The sequence below is a fragment of the Lipotes vexillifer genome, unplaced genomic scaffold, assembly GCF_000442215.2.
Source record: "Lipotes vexillifer unplaced genomic scaffold, Lipotes_vexillifer_v1.1 scaffold862, whole genome shotgun sequence".
Lineage (NCBI taxonomy): Eukaryota > Metazoa > Chordata > Mammalia > Artiodactyla > Lipotidae > Lipotes > Lipotes vexillifer.
Genome location: NW_006786873.1, coordinates 75,000 through 94,574, shown reverse-complemented (window position 1 = coordinate 94,574; position 19,575 = coordinate 75,000). Strand labels below are relative to the sequence as shown.

General features: G+C 39.1%; 1 protein-coding gene and 1 pseudogene across 1 annotated transcript in view; one reads left to right on the top strand and one right to left on the bottom strand.

Annotated features, from left to right (window-relative positions):
- LOC103087837 (butyrophilin subfamily 1 member A1-like) overlaps positions 1-5,735 on the top strand; it is a 12,726-nt pseudogene extending 6,991 nt beyond the window's left edge.
- Positions 5,736-8,168: 2,433 nt separating this feature from the next.
- The window catches only part of BTNL2 (butyrophilin like 2), a 13,566-nt gene continuing 2,159 nt past the window's right edge, over positions 8,169-19,575 (bottom strand). Inside the window, exons 2-9 of the mRNA XM_007459592.1 lie at positions 18,892-19,239; positions 16,929-17,210; positions 15,718-15,738; positions 12,223-12,570; positions 10,903-11,184; positions 10,081-10,192; positions 8,970-9,013; positions 8,169-8,230 (exon numbers count right to left, since the gene is read on the bottom strand). Coding sequence (XP_007459654.1) covers positions 8,169-8,230; positions 8,970-9,013; positions 10,081-10,192; positions 10,903-11,184; positions 12,223-12,570; positions 15,718-15,738; positions 16,929-17,210; positions 18,892-19,239 — 1,499 coding nt within the window. The remainder of the gene's footprint in view (positions 8,231-8,969; positions 9,014-10,080; positions 10,193-10,902; positions 11,185-12,222; positions 12,571-15,717; positions 15,739-16,928; positions 17,211-18,891; positions 19,240-19,575) is intronic.

Below are 19,575 nucleotides of genomic sequence, written 5' to 3'. Positions count from 1 at the left end.
AAGGAAAGAGTGACAAACTCTCCTGAGCCATGTTACTGTGATCTCACTTCAGTATCCTCCCAGTAAGAGGTCAAAGATTTCATAGTCATGAAAATAACCTCATTCAGGTGACAGCATTTTTCAGTACCTTTCCCATAACAGTTCTTTGACTTATTGGTGTAAAGACAAGTCCAACCTTTAGAAGCAGTTGTTTGATTATATATCCATGCTTATCTTTCACTCATTTAAACTTTGTCTATTTTACAGCCACTTCTAATGCTCAGAAATGGGTATTCCTTCTTTTTCCTCTTTCTCAACATAGATATAGGTTTCATCTGCTTATGTCAACTTGGAACTTCAATGATTATATTCTTGCAGGAAATACAAGGTCTATTTGGTTTATTAGTTCTTGCTTCCTAGGCTTTGATCTGTTCCATTTTTCTCAGGAGCAGTATATTTCCTTTTTTTCAAGAGAATTGGCACTTCCCTAAGGCAATTCTGAGAAGATGGTTTATCGTTCAGACTGCTTTCTGTTTTCCAGAAGTGTATTCCGCCAGGAAGATCAGGGATTGGTAGTAAAAATTATTAGCTCTATTATAATTTTTAGCCAAAAAAAGATGATGTAGCTGAGGTTCCTAATATATTTCCCACAAGTAAGAAACTAGAATAGAACTGAGCTTATGGTGGTTCCATACTTTGTGATATCAAGTTTTAAAAAGACAAAATAATATATAGTCTTAGAAGTTAGAATAGCCATCATTCTTGAATAGACAGTGAATTCATCTAGTATTCTGGTGCTGTTATATTTTGATATGGGCGTTGGTTACGTGAATCTACTAGCTGACCTAGCCTGTGCAGAGTTGAAGAAGAGGAGGGGTAGTGGAAGGAAAAGAAAGGAGTGAGAATGGAAAAGTAAAAAGATCTTGACTCTTTCATGGACTCACTTCACCTTGTTACCTTCATGTTTTAGATAATCTTTACTCAGTGGAAGAAAGAAAATTTGGGAAAATGACAAAAGGAGATTGTTTAAGGAAGTGACTACATGTAGTCTCAATTTAAGCACAGAAGAAGTCTTCCTTGACACTCCAATAAATGGAATAGACATATGGTATAGATACAGAACAGATATAGTTATAGTGGCAACATGTCTACATTGGCAAATTTTACTCTGTTCCTTCCCTATTATCCTTCTATTGCCAATTACAGATATGCTTGTGTAGAGGAGATATGACAGGCATTGGTATAAGTTCCAGTATCACCTTCAATGTTCTTGTAATTTTTGAACTTCAGATACCCATTTATCTCATGGGAAATGAAAAGAACCCCCTTCCAACCACAGAGAGCTGTGGTGCTTTGTCCATCTTCTCCCACTGGTGTAGCTGTGAAACACGAGGAGCTTTTGGACAAAAAAATGTCCAAGTCTCAGATGAATGACTTTCCTCTCCAGGTTTGGGTTCTCGTACTCATATTTTCATGGTGGGTCCAGAAGATGAAGGAATATGGCTGAAGTGCACAGGCAAGGGATGGTTTCCCCAGCCTGAAATACAATGGGAAGATGCAAAGGGAGAGAAGATCCCATCTCTCGCTGAGGACGAGACACAAGATAATGATGGGTTGTTTCAGTTTGAGGCATCCCTTCTTGTGAGAGACAGGTCAAAGACAGAAGTGTCCTGTTCCATGAAGAACCCTTTCTTTGGACAAGAGCAAGTGGAAACCATTTTTATCCCAGGTCAGTGTTGCTCATTTGGGGGGAAGGACAGGAGTAAGGAGGGGATATTTAGGACATGGGATGGGCTAGACTTGCTTGGTGTATGTTTTTAACCAGATTTGGGGGGGGGGTCCTGTGTCAGAACACTTCTTCCCTAGGACCTCTCCTTGGAAGGTAGCATTCATTGTGACTTTGGTGATATTTGGGGTTTTCATTGGTGCTGTTGTGTATTTGGCTCAGAATGAACGACAGAAAAAGAAGAAACTATCAGAAGTCAAGAAGGAAAAGGAGAAAGAATGTAAAGCCAAAGGTAAAACTGTGAATCAGATTTGGTGGGGATCTGTGAATTTATGGGTTTGTTAACATGATTGTGCATGTGGATGGCATCTTTTGGGAACAAAGAGATATGTGTAAGGATGAGTTAGAGCGCCTAGACCTCCTACAAAACATGGAGCCCAGGACCTCCATGAGAAAAAAAAAAGTATTATAAAGTCCATTGGAGAGAGAAAATATCACTGGTATAAACATAGAGGGTTTTTTTTAATGGTCATAATAATTCTCAATTAAGTTAATTTTTTTGTTTGTTTTAGGTATATGGAAGTAGCACTTAGGATCTGGGCTTAGTAACATAGTCTAGAAAATATTTATTTTCTGTTAAATCCATTTTGTTATTTTCTTTCCTTTTTAGAATCATTTGAGAAAGAACTTGGTAAGTTTTCCACTTTCTTTGCTCTAATAGAGGAAATAGAGTCATTACTGTATGCTGTATGTCTGGCCTCTCACAGACTGTTATTCCTTTCAGCCAGAAGGAAGAAATTGTATCCGCAAGGTGAGTTACACTGATGTTATGGTTGGATGAACCATTTAATTGGCCCCTCTGTTCTGGTCACCTCCTATTTACCTTGTTGGTGAGGGAGGGATCCCATACCCTAAACAGTATAAGATGTTCAAACACATGACACCCAACACTGGACAAAAGAGATTGACAGCAGTTTTTTAGTCACATGTACCCACATCCTGGGGAAGAAAGACACCTCACGCCATACAGGACCACATGGAAACTGCACTTGGGAGCAGAACGAATTAGCAAGGTCTGTAGGAGCCAGGCTTTTCAGGGACAAGAGAATGAGGTGGTCCCGTTTTCTGTGGAAGTATGTAATTGGCTTGTTTGATACCTTTTGCAGGCTGACAGGGAGGTAAATTTCATTAGGTTGAAGACCAGCTGTGGTTCAGCTGTTTTGGCCAACAGAGAAATTAGCTGAGAGGGGGAGCTTTTCCTGCTGGGTGGAGGGCATACCTGGTGAGAGCAGGAGAACTCACAATTAGGCATTTGGAGCCCTGTGAAGCTCAAAGGTATCAAGGCAGCACACAGAATTTTAGGCTTTCCAATACACTCTCACAATTTAAGCCTGCTTTTCCTTTCTTCCCGCAAAAAACCAGACCCTTATATTTTTACATAGATGTAGAATGTGGAAAATGTGAGAAATAAAACAGGAGATGTAAAAGAGGGCAAGTACATCAGAATTGTCATTGAGATAAAGAATGCAAAAATACAGTACTATCATAAACCCTCACATTTCATGCAGTCACTGCAATTTCACACCCTTAAGTGGCATTCCAATGAATGAGAGAATCTAATTTCTTTGTTCTATTTCAGACTGGAGAAAAGCAGAGTTATATGCTGGTGAGTAACTGATGTTGTCTTGGGGCTTCAGGTACTTCAGGATTTCATGAGGCATTTCCAGAGAATTTTTCATATAGGTGCCATCATCTGGAGATTTTACTTTGAATCTGGGAGTCCAAAAAAATATAAGAGGTATAGGGGTAAGTATCTCACTAGTTCGGAGGACACGTCCTTAGCATATTTTCCCATATGATTTTCTCTTTAGACTGGAGAAAGGAACAGTTCAAAGCAGGTGAGTGCCCTTACTATTTTGTCTCACTTAATCTCTTTTATACAAATGAGAAACTACCCTATTTGTATAAACTCCCAGTAATACCTAACTGGTTATTATTTTCACGGCTTTCACTTCAATCTCATGCAGAAATGTTAACAGATTTCTTACTGTTCTGACACCGTTCATTCATCAGCATAAAATTATACAACTATTTATTCAGTGCTAAATAAATAAAGTGGAGCTGGTCTCTAACTTCACGGGAAAGCGCATGTACAAACTTTGATGAATCTTATGAAGGAATAAAAGATTGCCATGAGAAAAAAAATCGTGGATTAAAGGAATTACCCCGAGGAATTGATATTTAATCTGAGACTTAAGTGATATGGTAGATATATTCATGTGAATAACATTGAAAGAATAGTTCAGTCAGAAGGAAGTCTATTACATACCCAGTCTGATACACAGAAGAGCTTGTTGCATCTCAGTGGATAAAAATGGCCCCTGACCATCTTAGGGTCTTTCCAGAATTATGAGTCAACTCTCTATTTCTACTGCTTGCTACTTCACTCTGAATATCCCTGTATCCACACACATTTCCCAGTTAAGTGAATCCTCCAAAAATTAAAATATATTATAATTGCTAACATACAAATTCTTATGAGAAAAATTTTAATTATTGAAGATGTTTGGTTTGACAAGAAACAGATTAATTACTACTAGTATTAGCACTATTGCTATTATGAGTACAGGTATTAGTGTTACTACAACCATCAGAAGCTAAAATTTACCAAGTGTTCATCATGGACAAGATGTAGTACTAAGTTCTCTACACATTAGCTCATTGACTTTTCACACTAGTCCTGTATGTACTGAGGTACCATAATGATGTACATCTTCATGAGATTAAAGTGGGACAGAGAGAGACAAAGTAACTTCAACATCACTGCTATGAAAGACAGAGTGATGATCAAAATTCAGCTCTTTCTGACCGCACAGCCTGGGATTTCAACCATTAGAAATATAATAAGAGTGTATGAGTAGTAGATGACTTAGTTTTTACATAAGCCTAGAGAAAAATGACACCAAAGAAGCTTAAATGAAAGTGGATACACTGTGATTGGAAATAAGGCATGGCTTAACTATTAAGAGCAAGCAGTAGAGCAACCAGCATTTGCAGGAGGTTAGAGAAACACCAACTTGAAATATATGATCCTGGAGATTTTCAGATGAGACAGACTTCTTGGCTAAATGGTCTCAGCCTGTCTGGAACACATGGTTACCCAAGGTCCTATCCATCCCTGGCCTTCTATGATCTACACATCATGTGTCTTCTATGAATAAACATAGGAGAGAACATGCATTGTTTTACCTAATCTTCCATTTCTCTCCCTCTTATTTTTCTTCATTCTCCTTTCCCAGTAATTTGCATCTTCCCTAAAACTAACCAGTCTCCACTGTAGAATGACCTTTACTTTTTCCCCCATACCTACAGTGGTTTTTACTCTGGATCCAGCCACAGCTCATCCCAACCTCATCTTATCTGAGAGCAGAAAACATATTTATTCAAAAGAGAGTGTTTCTCAGAATGGTGACGCCCCAACGCACCAAGAGCAAGGGGAGTCTGAAGCCATCTTCAGTGTTCTGGGCAAGATTTTTCTTACTATGGAGAGACAATACTGGGAGGTAGAAGTAAGTATTGGGACATAAGTTGGATCTAGAACTAGATGGGCTCTGGGTGTTTGCTCAGACACAGCAAAGAGAGAGGGGTGGTTTTTAGAATGTCCAGAGAAGAATTTCTGGATGGTGGTATACAAGGCAGGAGAATTCATATTTCCCACCTCCCAGAGAAAGCCTCTGTCACTGAGGCAGCACTCCTGCAGATAGGAGTTTTCTTGGACTGGGATGCTGGGAATGTGTCCTTTTACAATATGATCGATGGGTCCCACATCTATCCTTTTACTGGAATCACATTCTGTGGGACCCTTCATCCTTATTTTATCCTTCAGGGTGCTGGCGCATCTTTGACCATCTGTGCAGCTTCAGATCACACTGAAAATTGTCCTGATTCTTCTCCAAAGACCTCTTTAACTCATTTAAGTAGTTGTGATACAAGTGTCCCCCAAGAAACTAACTCTCTATTACCTCCATAAGAAGTGAAGTGTCAGCACCTCTGCTGCTTCTGCTCAAGCTTCTTATAGGTATGTTGTCCAAGAAAGCTCTTCTTCTTGAAGAGTAGGTCATTCTCACTAGGTATAAATCCGACCCCTTTCAAAGAGAGGTAGGGGGAGAAAGAGAAATGGCACAGCTAGAAAATGTTTGGGGGAATTTCCTCCAGTGTTCCCTTTGGGGAAATACTCTTTCTGGGCAGCAACGATTTGTCACGAGAAAGCTCCAAGTTAATTCATGGGCCTTTCTTCAGTTCTGGTACTTACTGTGTTTTGAAGTAAATATGTTTAAAGCTATATTTAAAGAGAAAATCTCTCTTCTTACTATTTTTGTTATCAAATATGGAAGAGGGAGTGATGTTTAAAGGGAAGGGTCTCAGTTGAGCAGTACTGTTGGAGATACACACAGAAATCTGTTCAAGTCTTTTAAAGTTAATGGCTCAGCTTGTTCTTTATTCAGACTTTGGTGTCCATCAACTTCTAAACTTGGACTTTGCCAAGGTGTTTTGAAGACTGATAAATAACTGTAAAACCATTTGAGGAGAACAAGCCTCCTGGGAAGGAAGAGCCCTTTTTAAAAAAACAAAAACAAATTCTCACTGGTCAGCAAGTCCAGAACTGTATGTGAATAAAAAAAGAATGGATGTTACAATTTATCTTTTCAGAGAAAAAAAAATCATCAAATAGGAATGGAGAAACATCCTCAGCCTTCATGAAGAAAGAGTAATCATTAATATTGCCTATTTTTTTCTTTCTACCAAGTTCTTCCCGCTGTTGAGGGTTTTTCCTTTGCCTTTAATGCAGCTAAGCCTTCTCCAGGTGTTTATCACAAAGCTTACATTTTCAAGAATATAAAATATGAGCTTCTCCTGTTGAATGAACCCTCTCTTTCTGACAGTAGATGAGATCAACTTAGATCCACTTAGATTTTTCTGCACTTCTAGCAGATGCTTAAGTGACAAGTTCCTTTAACAACCTCTCTTGGAAGGTATACTGCCATAGCAAAAGTTCCCTAACACACAGCCACTAAGTGGCAGTCAGTATTTGAACCCAAGAAGAATAAATCCAGAGCCCAGAATATTAACTTTACTGACAATAAAGGAAGGGCTTAAATAACAAGCAAGAAATAATAAAAGCAGGAGAGAGGTAAGTGAACGGTGGGGAAAATATAAATAGGTATAATCAAATGGACATGTGGATGAGGATATGTGAGGGTAACAACAGAATGGGTACAAATGGTATTGGAAGTATGATATGGAACAGGAAGGACAATGTGTTCAGTTTGGGATATTTTACTTTTGTCATATATATATGTGTGTGTGTGTGTGTGTGTGTATATATGTATATATATCACACAAAATGTGAACCCTGATGTAAACTATGGACTTTAGTTGAAAATAACGTACCAGTATCAGTTCATCAGTTGTAACAAATGTACCACACCAATGCAAGTTGTTAATAATAGAAGAAACTAAGGAGTGAGAGGGGAGGGATATGGGAGTGCTCTAGATTTTCCATTCAATTTTTCTGTAAACCTGAAACAACTCTTAAAAAATAAAATCTTTTAATTAAAAAAAAAAGGATGAAGTACTGGTACATGCCACAACATGGATGAACTTTGAAAACATTACACAAAATTAAAAAAATACAGACACAAAGAAATCCATATACAGTATTTTATGATTCAATTTATATGAAATACCCAGTATAGGCAAATTCACAGAAACAAAGTATATTAGGGGCTTGAGGGAGGGAAAAATGGGTGTAAAAATGGTTATGGAGTATCCTTTTAGAGTAATCAAAATATTCTGGAGCTAGATACTGATGAAGGTTGCACATATTGTGAAGGTAAAAATACCACAGAATTGGACAACTTATTTTTTTCTTTAAATAAAATTCTAATGGATATGAAAATTAAATACACTTTGATTACATTCCTTCCTAATTTTGATTGAACTCAGATTTGAGACATCATTTCAGTAATTATATATCTTTCTCATCTTAGTAATAACATCTTTCCCATTTTGCATTTTGCCATTGAGATTTCTCTTCTTCAAGAAACTGTAAATCAGAGTCTAAAAAGGCCCAAAAACTGTTCATGATTTTTGGTTCCCTTTAAGTTAAAACAACAATAAGAATTGGACACTTTAAAATGACTAAAATGATGAATTTTATGTGTATTTTACCACTACTGGAAAAATTTAAAAACTAAATAAAATAAATGTGAAAATACTTGTGAAATAATAATATTACATACTACAGTATTACACTACACAGTTTCAAACATAAGTTTATGAGTTTAAAAATAGAGAAAACATATCATGATGCAAAAGAGAAAACTCCAGAATGTCGCAGATGAATAATCCTCAAAGGACAGCTAAAACCATGATGTCTGCCTTCCTAGAAAGCAGCAGCCTGTCATTTGCAGGTATTCCTCATTCTCACTTCAGAAGATTTTAAGACTTTTTCCAAATCTTTATTTCTTCACATTCTTTCTTCTCCTATGTGTGGCTTCTCTCTTTTAATTCATTGTGACTTTAAAATATTTTTATTTCCATTGCATTTTATTACTTGTGTTGCATTTATGGCTTATGTTTATTCTATAATTGTTAATTTTAAACTGTGTGCTTTTTTCACTCTAAAACAGAAATTGATATTTTCATAAACATCACACATAACACATTTTTCTCTTGGACTAAAATTTCTGAAAAATTTCCTTACTCCACATTCTTAATTAACTTTCTGAAAAAGTCTGGTGCAGGAATTACACACTTTATGTGATTTTCAAGATTATGTCTTAGTGATCAGATTTTTCTCCTTATATTCAGCTGTATTTTCTTTACCTCATTTTAACTGTATTTTTTGTTTTTTCACCCTGACTTGGATAATTAATTGTCACTTTCCTAGAGAAACTGATCAAATATTTGATCATTCCTTGCACTTCCTCCTCTAGGCTAAATTGCATTTCCCATTGGATTTTCTAAGGGTCTTTTATCACCAGATATCAGATTGTGATCCGTAGGCAGGATACCAGAGAGTTTGGGATATGATAGGTCACAGAAGGGATCAGTCTCCAGGTCAGATTTGATGCCAGAGTAAAGTAAAAGCCTCTTGATTAGGTAAATGGGTGATCGTGTGAGACCCCTTCAAGTGGTTGGTGAAAGGGGAAAAGAGCTGGGACTTAGAATATAATCCTGGTTTCCAGAATCCAGGGTTATTGTTTTCCTTGGAGGTGTTGCTGGGGTTCTCTTAGGTGCAGGGAAAATGTCAGGAGAACCTACAGTAGGGGACCAAAGAATGAAGGGGGTGCAGAATTTCAGAGAAGAAAATTAGCGGGGGGGGTTAGATAAGGCATTTGTTCATGTTATAGAAGGAGAGACATCCAGAAGTGTAGTCCAGAGAGATTCTAACCTGTCTCAGAGACATCTTCAGAGAGCAGAGGCTTAGAGGAGAGGAAATGGCCCAGTACTCATTTCCATAGTAACTCACTGCCCGAACCCATTCTCAGTTGACACAAAGATGACTCCTTCACGACACCGTCCTTGGCAACACTCGGGACCCATACTGTCCTGTCCCTAACCTCCGCTTCTTGTAACCACCTTCCTGAGATGAGCCCCTCCTGGGCCATCGCAGTGAGGAGGCTGTCAGATCACTGTAGGAAGTCTGGCTGCATGACCGTCTGTGGGCTACATGCTCACTTCCCTCAGAAAGGATCAGTTCTGAGTGAGCTGTATTTGGATCCAATGTCTCATTCACTGCAGAGAAAGAAAATCCATTCTGATAATAATCAATACAGGAATATTTTAAAATATCAATTTCATGATATTAACATCCAAACAGGAAAAGAAAAGTTACAATGGCTTAAGAAATTTAAAGTGGAAGAACTTTCTAGGGCACACAAAACAGCCTATCAATACAAGAGAAGTCATAGCAGAGCAGGAATAGCCAATAAGCAAGTCACCATATTTGTAATGATCTTAGTGAAATGCTCATGCTAACAGAATCCCAGTTAAGTCTCAGCTCTCAACTTCAAAATGAGGATGGCTTTGCCACTTTTTTTCTTCCTCTCCCTTAGCTAGATCACTTGGGAATGTGCACTGGGAGATTAAATTATTGTCTTTTAATCCTTTTGCTTCTATTATCACTGTAAACTGATCTCTTTCAGCACTGATCCTCAATTACACATGAATTTAAGCCATGAGCTCTCATGTTTCATCAATTATTGACTATCCCCTGAATGTCTCTGTGCTTCAGTGCCTGCTGAAAAGAGAGGTTAGGGAAAGTGTACAGTAAGGTTCCCATCACAAAGTGTGCTCCACGCTGTTTCTGTTTTTCTAACTTACCTTTTCTACAGATCTTCCTCCAGATCAAGCCTACAGCCCCAACAAGAGGAAGCAATCCCAAAATAAGCAGTATCTTCCATGAAAAAGTCATCCCAGGCTCTAAAATGGAAACCCCAGAATCACATTAAATCATGAAACTGGGAAAATTTCAAGATCGTTCTTTTCATCTGAGAGCTCCTAGACTGGAGAGGAAGGTGAGAATTAGTCCTGTCAAGAAGAAAGTGGGTCTGCTTCTCTCTGTTCTGCAGAGGCTGAGGAGAGGCTGGGGGTTTATGCTAGCTTTCTTGTTTGCTCCTCTCAGAAACACACACAGACACACAGACACACACACACACACACACACACAGAGTTCTCCCCCTTCTCTTTTCCAATTATACCACCACAACCACTGGAATAATGAGGGCAGCAAAAGGATAAATTTACTGAGTCCACATCCATGAAGATGGTGTTAAGGAAAATTAATTTCTAATCCAGAAGAAAACGCATCATGAGGGGGAAAAATGATGTCATTGTTTTCACATTAGAAGAAAAGAGATTATAGATATAGTGATGATAGAATCAGTTCTTGGAATTCAGTAGACAATAATGTAACCATATAACCTTAGGGCTTTAGTTGGGAATTTCAGGAAGAAATTCTAAAGAGTAGAATCTCTAGGTGTCCTGAAGACCAGCTTTGCAAGAGATAGCAAGAGACTTCATCAGAAAGAAAACATAAAAAACAAAAAATTAAAAAGCAGTAAAATGAGTAAGTTTAGGTTGCTCTTCATACTTATTTCCCAAAGCTGAGAGGAGCACATGGAATCACTAACCTGAAGGAGAAAAAGTTGTCATTTTCTCCTCACCAAGAAGGGGGATGCTGATGGAGCAGGTCACATTCACAACAGAGCTGTTTTTGACCAGTAGAAACGCCTCCACATGGAACAGGCCCTGGCTGCCTTGAGTCAGGTCCTGGGAAACTGATGGTATTGTCTTTCCGTCCATGTCCCTCCATTGCACATGGGGCTGTGGGAACCACCCTTCTGAAGTGCACTTCAACTTTGTTTCTCCATCCTTCAGTGCCTCCATGGAGATCCGAGGGGAAGAACCCAAACCTGGGAATAGAGATCAAGGAAGGCAATTTAGAGTCTCTGCAAGTGGTTACACAGTCAGTGATTGCACAGAGGGGGAAGAGAAGGGTTCAGAGACTTGGAGAAGAAAACAAAGCTTAGGGGAGAATTATACTCCACTCAGGAACGAGACTAGCTGGAGCTTTTACTTGTCTCCTTTTGTTTGCACATTTTTATTTTTATGCTTTGTATTCCTAAAATCATTCTGGGACAGATTAAGGGATACAATACATTTCAAATCCAATTTTTTTTTCTTCTATACCTGAAACAAAATAACTTTGACCAGGTAGGTCATGAGTCACACGGCCAGAAAAATAAAAAATAAAAAAGACAGAGAATATCCTCAAATAACAAAATCTTATAAATACATGTATCCAATGGCAGAAAATGATGAAGTTCATTAAAACTTTTAACATGTGCTCTCATGGATGTTTTCTAAACACATTTATTAATTTGAATACACCATCAATGGGAGAAACAAGTAGATTTTCCACAATTTAGGCAATGTCCTCAATGGCATTTGCTAACCTTGGAAAATCAGTTCTCACCCACAAACATAGGCAGTGGGAAATCATGATGCAGGGATTGATTTTGTCTTTCCTCCTCCGTCCTGCCAATACTGTCAATATTTATGATTTTTGCTTATATGGTGGATCTAGTTTAGCCTTCAAATCATCATGCTTCCTAATAACTACATATTTCCCAGAATTTTAAAAACACACTGAAATAATGAGTCCTGTGTACTTATGGAGTAAGAATCTCACATGTTACTAGGTGTATGGCCACTTTATGGAGATCCTGGGAAAGATACAAATTTATACACAAAGAATCAAATCTGGTCCTTTAGAATTTGTGGACTTTATGTATTTGTTACAGCTCCTGCACATGGGAGAGTTTACTAAAAATTTGATGAGTGAATGGATATTAAGAAAATTTCAGTTGCCAGAGAAATTTTCCATGAACTAGCAAGTTAAAGCAGTGGGAACAAATGTTGATTTCAAAACATCTATCTAGAATCCTTACCTATGATCTTCAGATCCAAATCAGCCTCCTGGTAGACACCATCTTTTTCAAAAAGGCACTGGTACTTCCCGTCATCTGAAGTCCTGGCATTGTTTATCTGCAGGGTCAGCCTCCCCTCATTGATAGCATCACTCACCAATGCAGTCCTCCCTCGATACTCGGCCATCTGCTCTCCAGCCACATGGTCCCCATCCATATAGACATAAACAGCAGGATAACGGTGTGATCGCACCCACCTCACCTCCATGCTCTGTGCATCAGTCTTTGGGGACAGGGAACAGGTTAATTGTATGTCTTCTCCCACTCTGACAAGGATGGGCTGGGAAGGTCCAATCACTTTTAAGGAAGCTGTTAAATACAGCAGACAAAACGCAATGGAAGATTCAAACTGGAGCAAATAGTGTCATCAGTAAGAACATCTTGAGTAGGGTTTAGAACCCAGGGACATCCCAGGGGAGCCCTGAGGTTCAAGGTCATCCCTTGGAGAGGTAGAGGTTTGGTGGAATCAGGATAGAGGTTGTCCCTATTCAAGGCAGAACCATCCCATGATGTGTGTCTGTCTGAAAATTATCACTAACAGAACCCACACCTGCAGCCCCTACCTATAATCTTATTCAGTTTACAGCCCAATAAGAAGACAATTTTGCAATTAAAATCAAATTAAAATTTTATCATTTAATCATTTAAATTTAAATTTGCACAACCTTAAACTACTTGTTATGTCTCAGCTTCTTATACCATAAGACAAATATATCACTATCAAAACCATAAGTTTTTACTGGAGTTACACAAAAATAACCATATAAAGAGTTTGATGACCATGCAGTGTGAGTGGAGACCTAAGATTATAAGACTTGAGGTCATTGGACCCAATCCCACTCTAGACCTTAATAATGAGAAGGGAACAAAACTGAGTCAGGTGGCTTTTTAGTAATGAAATGTGAAGAAACCTTCCCTAGTTTGTTTTATAATACCTTATAAGTCAGATCCAGCCACCGTATTTCAGTTTCCCAGGCTCCCACATATGTGGGGTGGTAAACACACAGCAGTCAATGTTCTCAGGTGATCTTGAGAAATGTTATAAGATCAAGAATTGGGGAGATTGGCAAAATACAAAGCACAAAGCAAGAATGAATACATAAAAATGAGTCTAATTCCCCCATTATGAAGAATGGAGATTTTCTCTGAGGGCTTTCCTGGCTTTTCCTGGACCCAACTTTCAGTTCTCATCAGGTCCTGGCCATGTTGATTATGCTCTATACTATATTTAGAGTCATCCTTTTCCATCAAATGGTAGAATGTTTTTACCATTCTAATGCTGAAGTGTAATGATCATTCATAAAGAAATACAAGCATAAATGTGTAAACTGTCTGGACAGGGAGTCAATGATCAAAGGCAAAATGTCCTCATTATGTATTTAGCCAAAATATTCTAGGTACTTCTCTAGAGAAGAAACTCGTTGCCAACATAATTTTAATTTTCAGATTATTTCATTCTATTCTTGCTAAAATTTGACTCCCAGTTATATCCAGCATGTTGTTTGCTTTGTTCTTCAATTTTACCTAAAACATATTATCTCTACTTCATATGTATCTGTTTAAATATAAAGACAAAAGTAGGAGTCAGAAGAAAAAAAAAGAACTAGTAGTTAGTTTGTTGCTATTTCTCCATCCATGTATCTTATAGTAATAAAACAGACTGTTTTCTCATCTCTGTTATCCATATGAGGTTTTTTTTTTCTCCTGTCCATGATCTGTGGTACAAATCAACTCTCAAACTGAATTACTCTTCCAGAGATTGGTAATTAAGAGCTAAAATTGACTGTTTCCCAACTGTAAAATGATGATAAATCTATTCACCTTTAAATTATTGTAAGAAAAGAAAATAATTCCTGAAAAGCACTTAGCATCGTCCCAGGCACGTTGTTGCCATTTCAAAAACTTAGTCATTATCTGTATAACCAACAACATTATTTACCAGAGAAGGGAGCTAGGATTTCAGTCTCAGGACTTCTAAGGAAATCTCGGTTCACCAGCAGCCTCTGAGCTCTAATTCACAAGCTCTAAAAACACGGAGGTAGCTGCGAATTTCCTACTCTACTCTCTATTAGGAGCTCACCCTCAAAGCTCCTGAGGGCACAGCCCTCCTCCTGACAGGGAACCCAGGGAAGCTTTGTCTTTTCATATTGTTTCAATGTGGGCCCAGAAAGTGTGCACAACTTAGAAACAACAGGACATCAGATGGTATTTTGTGTGCTAGGTGTCCAATGGGCATGTCAGTTTGGTTCAGATAACTTAGAGAAATGAGTCTTCGCTTAAATTTTTCTTAAGGGACAGAGACGTGGGTCAACCTGCCCAAACACTGGCTTGGCTTTCTGATCTGTAACTAACAAGCTCTGCCAGCCAAGGTTTCTGTCCTATCACAAGCAGATGTCACCTGGGTGGGAGGGTATCTGACTTGGAAGGTAAGACTCGCAGATGTGCACTCTCTTCAAACTGTGGAGTTACCTTTGACTGTCCCAAGGCCCTTTCCTTTATCTTTATGGTGCAAAGGGGTCCAAAGTGTCACACTAGACTCTGACAGAGATTGGGGTGTGTTCGCCACTCTAATTTTCCTCAAAAACTCCTACATGGGCCGAAAAGTGTGCTTAAACTCACCTAACATGTGCACAGGCACGCACCCACATAAGCACATATTCCTGTAACAGGTGACTTGAGGGAAAGCAGAGTACTGATGGAAGGAGAAAACAAGCAGGTAGGGGGCAGGTTGGTTGTCATGGGCTGGGAGAAGAGGTCACAGAAATGAGAAACGGGAGGAAGATGATAAGGCAACAAAGGAGAAACTGAAAGAGGTTCAAAAATCAGTTGGTTACTGTTTAAACCACTTATCTTAGGTCCAGTAAAATCATACCTGCAGTCCAACTATTAAGTAAAGAAATAAAAAGGAAAATGATCACCTCAAGCACAGGGTCCCAGGCTGCATCTAAGAAAGTCACATCTCCCTCCCGACAGTGATGATGTCAGGCCTACTGGGGTGAAGAGCAGGTGCAGAAACCATAGCAGGGCCAGAGGTTGCAGGTGGTGGGTGAGGACTGCCAGTTATCATGATGGCACTGCTTCCTTGCACTAGAAACTCACACTAGGGCCTCCAGAGCTGGGCCAGCTGTCCTTTGCCTTGCCCTACACACTCCCTTTCCTCCCACCCAGAAGGACAGAGCTTAGGTCTGCACCCATTTTAGGCATCCATCTGAGGCTCATTGGGGTCCCATGAACACTGAAAGTGGCAGGTTATGAGGTGCAAAGGTGCCTGCAGGAAGCTGCACTTTGCTGGTCCCTCTAGTACTAAATGTGAGACTTGGGAAGGTCATGCCTCAGTTTCTCATCTGGATCACAAGGTGTCACCTCCTCTGTGCACGCTTTGTCCAAGGAGCACCACCCTCCCCTGGAGAGGGCAGAGGCTCGTGTATACTCGTGAGAGCCACCACCTCTACTTACCCAGCTCTGTCTGGAGTTTTTCTGGAAAAAGAATGAAAATAACATATCAAGGAATTTGGCCTAAGGGAAAGGAGAGAAAATATTTCCCAAAAAAAGCCCCCAAAGTTCTACAACTTATGGAAACACTTGATTCATAAGAAAAATAAAATGTAAAAAAATAATGATTTTTCCCCATCCACCTCCTGGTGGTCCAGCTGTTTTTCCCTTTCTCTGCACAACAAAAATGCTCTCATTTCTACCACCCCATGATTCTGCTTTTTTCTGCTTATATTTAACATATCGATATTTAACTATTTCATAAAAATAATAATATTCTTTTTATAAATGCATGAAAAGTATAAAAATATATGGACATAGACAATTATCACCCATAATTACAAACTGAGAGATATATAAATATATATGTATATGTTTTGCAATTATGTATATATATGTATTGTTCCTTTTAACATTAACATATAACGTTTATTCTAACTTTTTTTCCTGTATCCATTTATATGAATAACTATGTGCTTATTTCTTTATATCTAAATGTAGAGGGTGTCCCAAAAGTCTTAGTGAAATTTTAAGTTATTTAAAGCCAATAATCTTTCCATGATTGGAAATATCTATTTATAGATAGATGATAGATAGATAGATAGATAGATAGATAGATGTAATCTTTATCATTTAAGTAGTCCATTAGGGGGATATTTTCAACCATTAAAATTATTTGAAAATACCATTTTTCATCAATGCTATAAGTAACATAAGACACTTAACACTCCACTGCTGTATTGGGTTTCTGGCTGTTGTTTTTGTTGCTATTTATAAATGAGGCTATAATAAAGATGCTGCTATGTAAGCAGCTGTCTCCATCTCTGATTATGTTCAGATGATAAGCTCCTAGAAGTAACTGGCACAAATACAGCACAAGAAAACATTTCAGTTGAAAGAATATAGATGTATTTCCTTTACAATGTAACACATACTTGTGAGTAAAGAAAATTAATAAAGAAAGAAGAAAAGGCAGAGTCTGAAAGAAACTGGAATGCCATTAACAATAGCTATATAGTGTACATATTTCCAGCCATAAATGTTTTATAGTTTTTAATGCATATTACAAAATATTAGATATTCTTCTTGATTAAAAAATATTAAGTGCTATGGAACAGTCCCTGCAACCTTTCCTGCTAATCAGAGCATCTTGGTCCTAGAGGCAGAGCACTGACCTGGGATGGAGATGTCTGACCCCCTCTCTGCAGTGAGTGTGGGGCTGTGGATAAAGCAGGACACAATCTCTGTAGAGACATTCCTGACCACAAGAGTGCTTTCTACATAGAACAAGCCATCTTCATCTTGGATGCTATGCTTAGAGATAGTCAGCAACTTTTCTCCCGTGATGTCTTGCCAAGAAATCTGAGGTTCTGGGAACCAGCCTTTTGCAGTGCACACAAGCTGGAGTCCACTTTCCACAGATCCATCCATGTGGATGTAAGGGTCAGACCCCAGACCTGTGGTGGAAAGACACAGCCCTGAGTCCCGAAGCCCATGGAGGCACAAATCACAGAGGCTGGGAGTCCAATGACATTGCATAGGGAGAGAGCAGAAGTTCAAGGTTCTGGGGAGCAAAAGGTGGCCCAAAGTCCTCTTCCCATTCAAACTGGAGTTCACATACACTTTATTTATACCCCAGTCTGGATCCTTAAATTTTAGCACATGAGCAGTATTTTTATTCAGACCCAGACAGGAAAATAAGAGAAAGGGACATAATAACATTTTGCTTGTGTCTCTAGCACGGCAAACTAAGATGTGTTAAAATTTACTCACGAACTCCCTCATGCCACAGACTCTGCCTTTTTCATCTTAATATTATTGTGTCAGGCATTTTGACTTGTTGGATAATATCTTGACTCCAATTAAATAGAATATTTAACATAAAGTGAGACATCATCTCCAGGGAGAATATTCTTCTCATTTCTTTTGTTGGTGGTTGTGAACTTGGGGTGCAAATAGATAATCTGGGTCATGTAAAATGGGGAGCTTCATGTTGAGTTTCTGTATCTAAATATTCCATTCCATGGGAAAATGTTTTCAAGACATCCCAGTTTTATAGAATCATGAAATTCTTTCTCTATTCAACACAACTCTCAAACCCAAACAAAGAGGATTCTATTTTCCATAGATGGTAGTTCTGTCTCTATCACTTGCTGGGGACAGAGACCCATTTTCTTCACCTAGAGGCTTAGAAAATGCATGGTTTCTTTTCAAATGTCCCTGATAGTGAAATGCCTTAGTACGTGCCCTCCCCACTCCACATCTCAGAAGTACGTGGATTCTTTCATCCATCTTGAATCAACTTGAACATAATAACATTAATAATCATACATAGGTGTTGAGACAAAATGTGTTAGGGAACAGAAAGAGGTCACATCAGCCAGAGATGTTAACATCTCCAGAGAACTATTTCCCTGATAAGGCAAATGGATTTGCCTGATTTTCTCTTTAGCACATGGAGGAGTTATTCCTGCCAGGGAACCATACGATAGTTTACTTTTCAGATATTTGTTTCTCCACAGAGACATCCTTTCTTCAGTCGTTCCCTTCTTCTGACTCTGTCCTACTTTGCTAACACAAAAACATCATGCAGACCCTTGTCACTCACAATGGGTATGTCCCCAAAGCAACTGAACCCACAATTCACTGAACACTAGTATAATCTCCATAAAAGCACCACGTTCTTAACGTCTTAGTCTCATCACTAGCTTTCTAACTTGAGGCAGCGTTACACAAAGAAACAATGTGTTCACATCTCAGTGACTGTGTACTTGAGGCTGAGTAGAGAACATGGATGCGGGGCAGTCTGCTAGGGTCGCTCACCCAGCAATTGACTTGCCCTTGTGCACTAGCCTATATGGCACAAATTCTTGCCTCAGCAAAACTGCTAGTGACTACATGTCATCAATGTTAAATAATCTTCAAGAACAGTCAAAACTCTGTAAGTTAAATTTGGGGAAATTGTTTTTGAGTTCACTTTAAAGATTTCAGAACCACCTGCCTCCAAATGAATCAGGATAGAGGACTGGACAGGAGCAATTGCCTTGATGATTCAAAGGGAATTCTTCAATTGGAAGCAAGCTTAACACAAATTAATATACTTCTTCTGAGCCCCTATGTCTTTTCTGAGATACTCACCTGCTACGTTGAGCAGCAAGCTTGTTTCTCCACAATAGTTTCCCTCTTGGAAACGGCACCAGTACTGCCCATCATCAGATGGCCGGATGTTGTGTATCTTCAGAGCCACACTTCCCTCAGTAACGTTGTCCTCTATCCACTCTACCCGGCCTCTGTACTCCTCCATCTGCATCTCCGTCACCTCAGCTCCATCCCGATACAAAAACACAGGTGTGCTGAGCTCTGAGTGGTACCACCTCACCTCCATGTGCATTGTGGTCCTCTTGGGGAGGAGCTGACAGGTTAGTAGGACATCTTCCCCGACCATGACCAGGGTAGGATGGGCAGAACCAATCACTCTAAAGTCATCTACAAAAGCGTGACAAAGAGAAACTGGGAAATGCCAACTGTAGGATCAATATGATTGCTTTGGGATGTCTACTCTATGAAAATGGAGGCACCTGGACGAGGGAAAGTTTTATTTGCAATGTTTTAGAGAAACCCAGCATTATGATTTGCATCTTTGGTTGTACAGAGACAATCTTGTGTACTGAAAATAACACGCAGTTCAAAATTTTTAGTGTGATGGGCTTCCCTGGCGGCACAGTGGTTGAGAGTCCGCCTGCCAATGCAGGGGACACGGGTTTGTGCCCTGGTCCAGGAGGATCCCACATGCCATGGAGCGGCTGGGCCTGTGAGCCATGA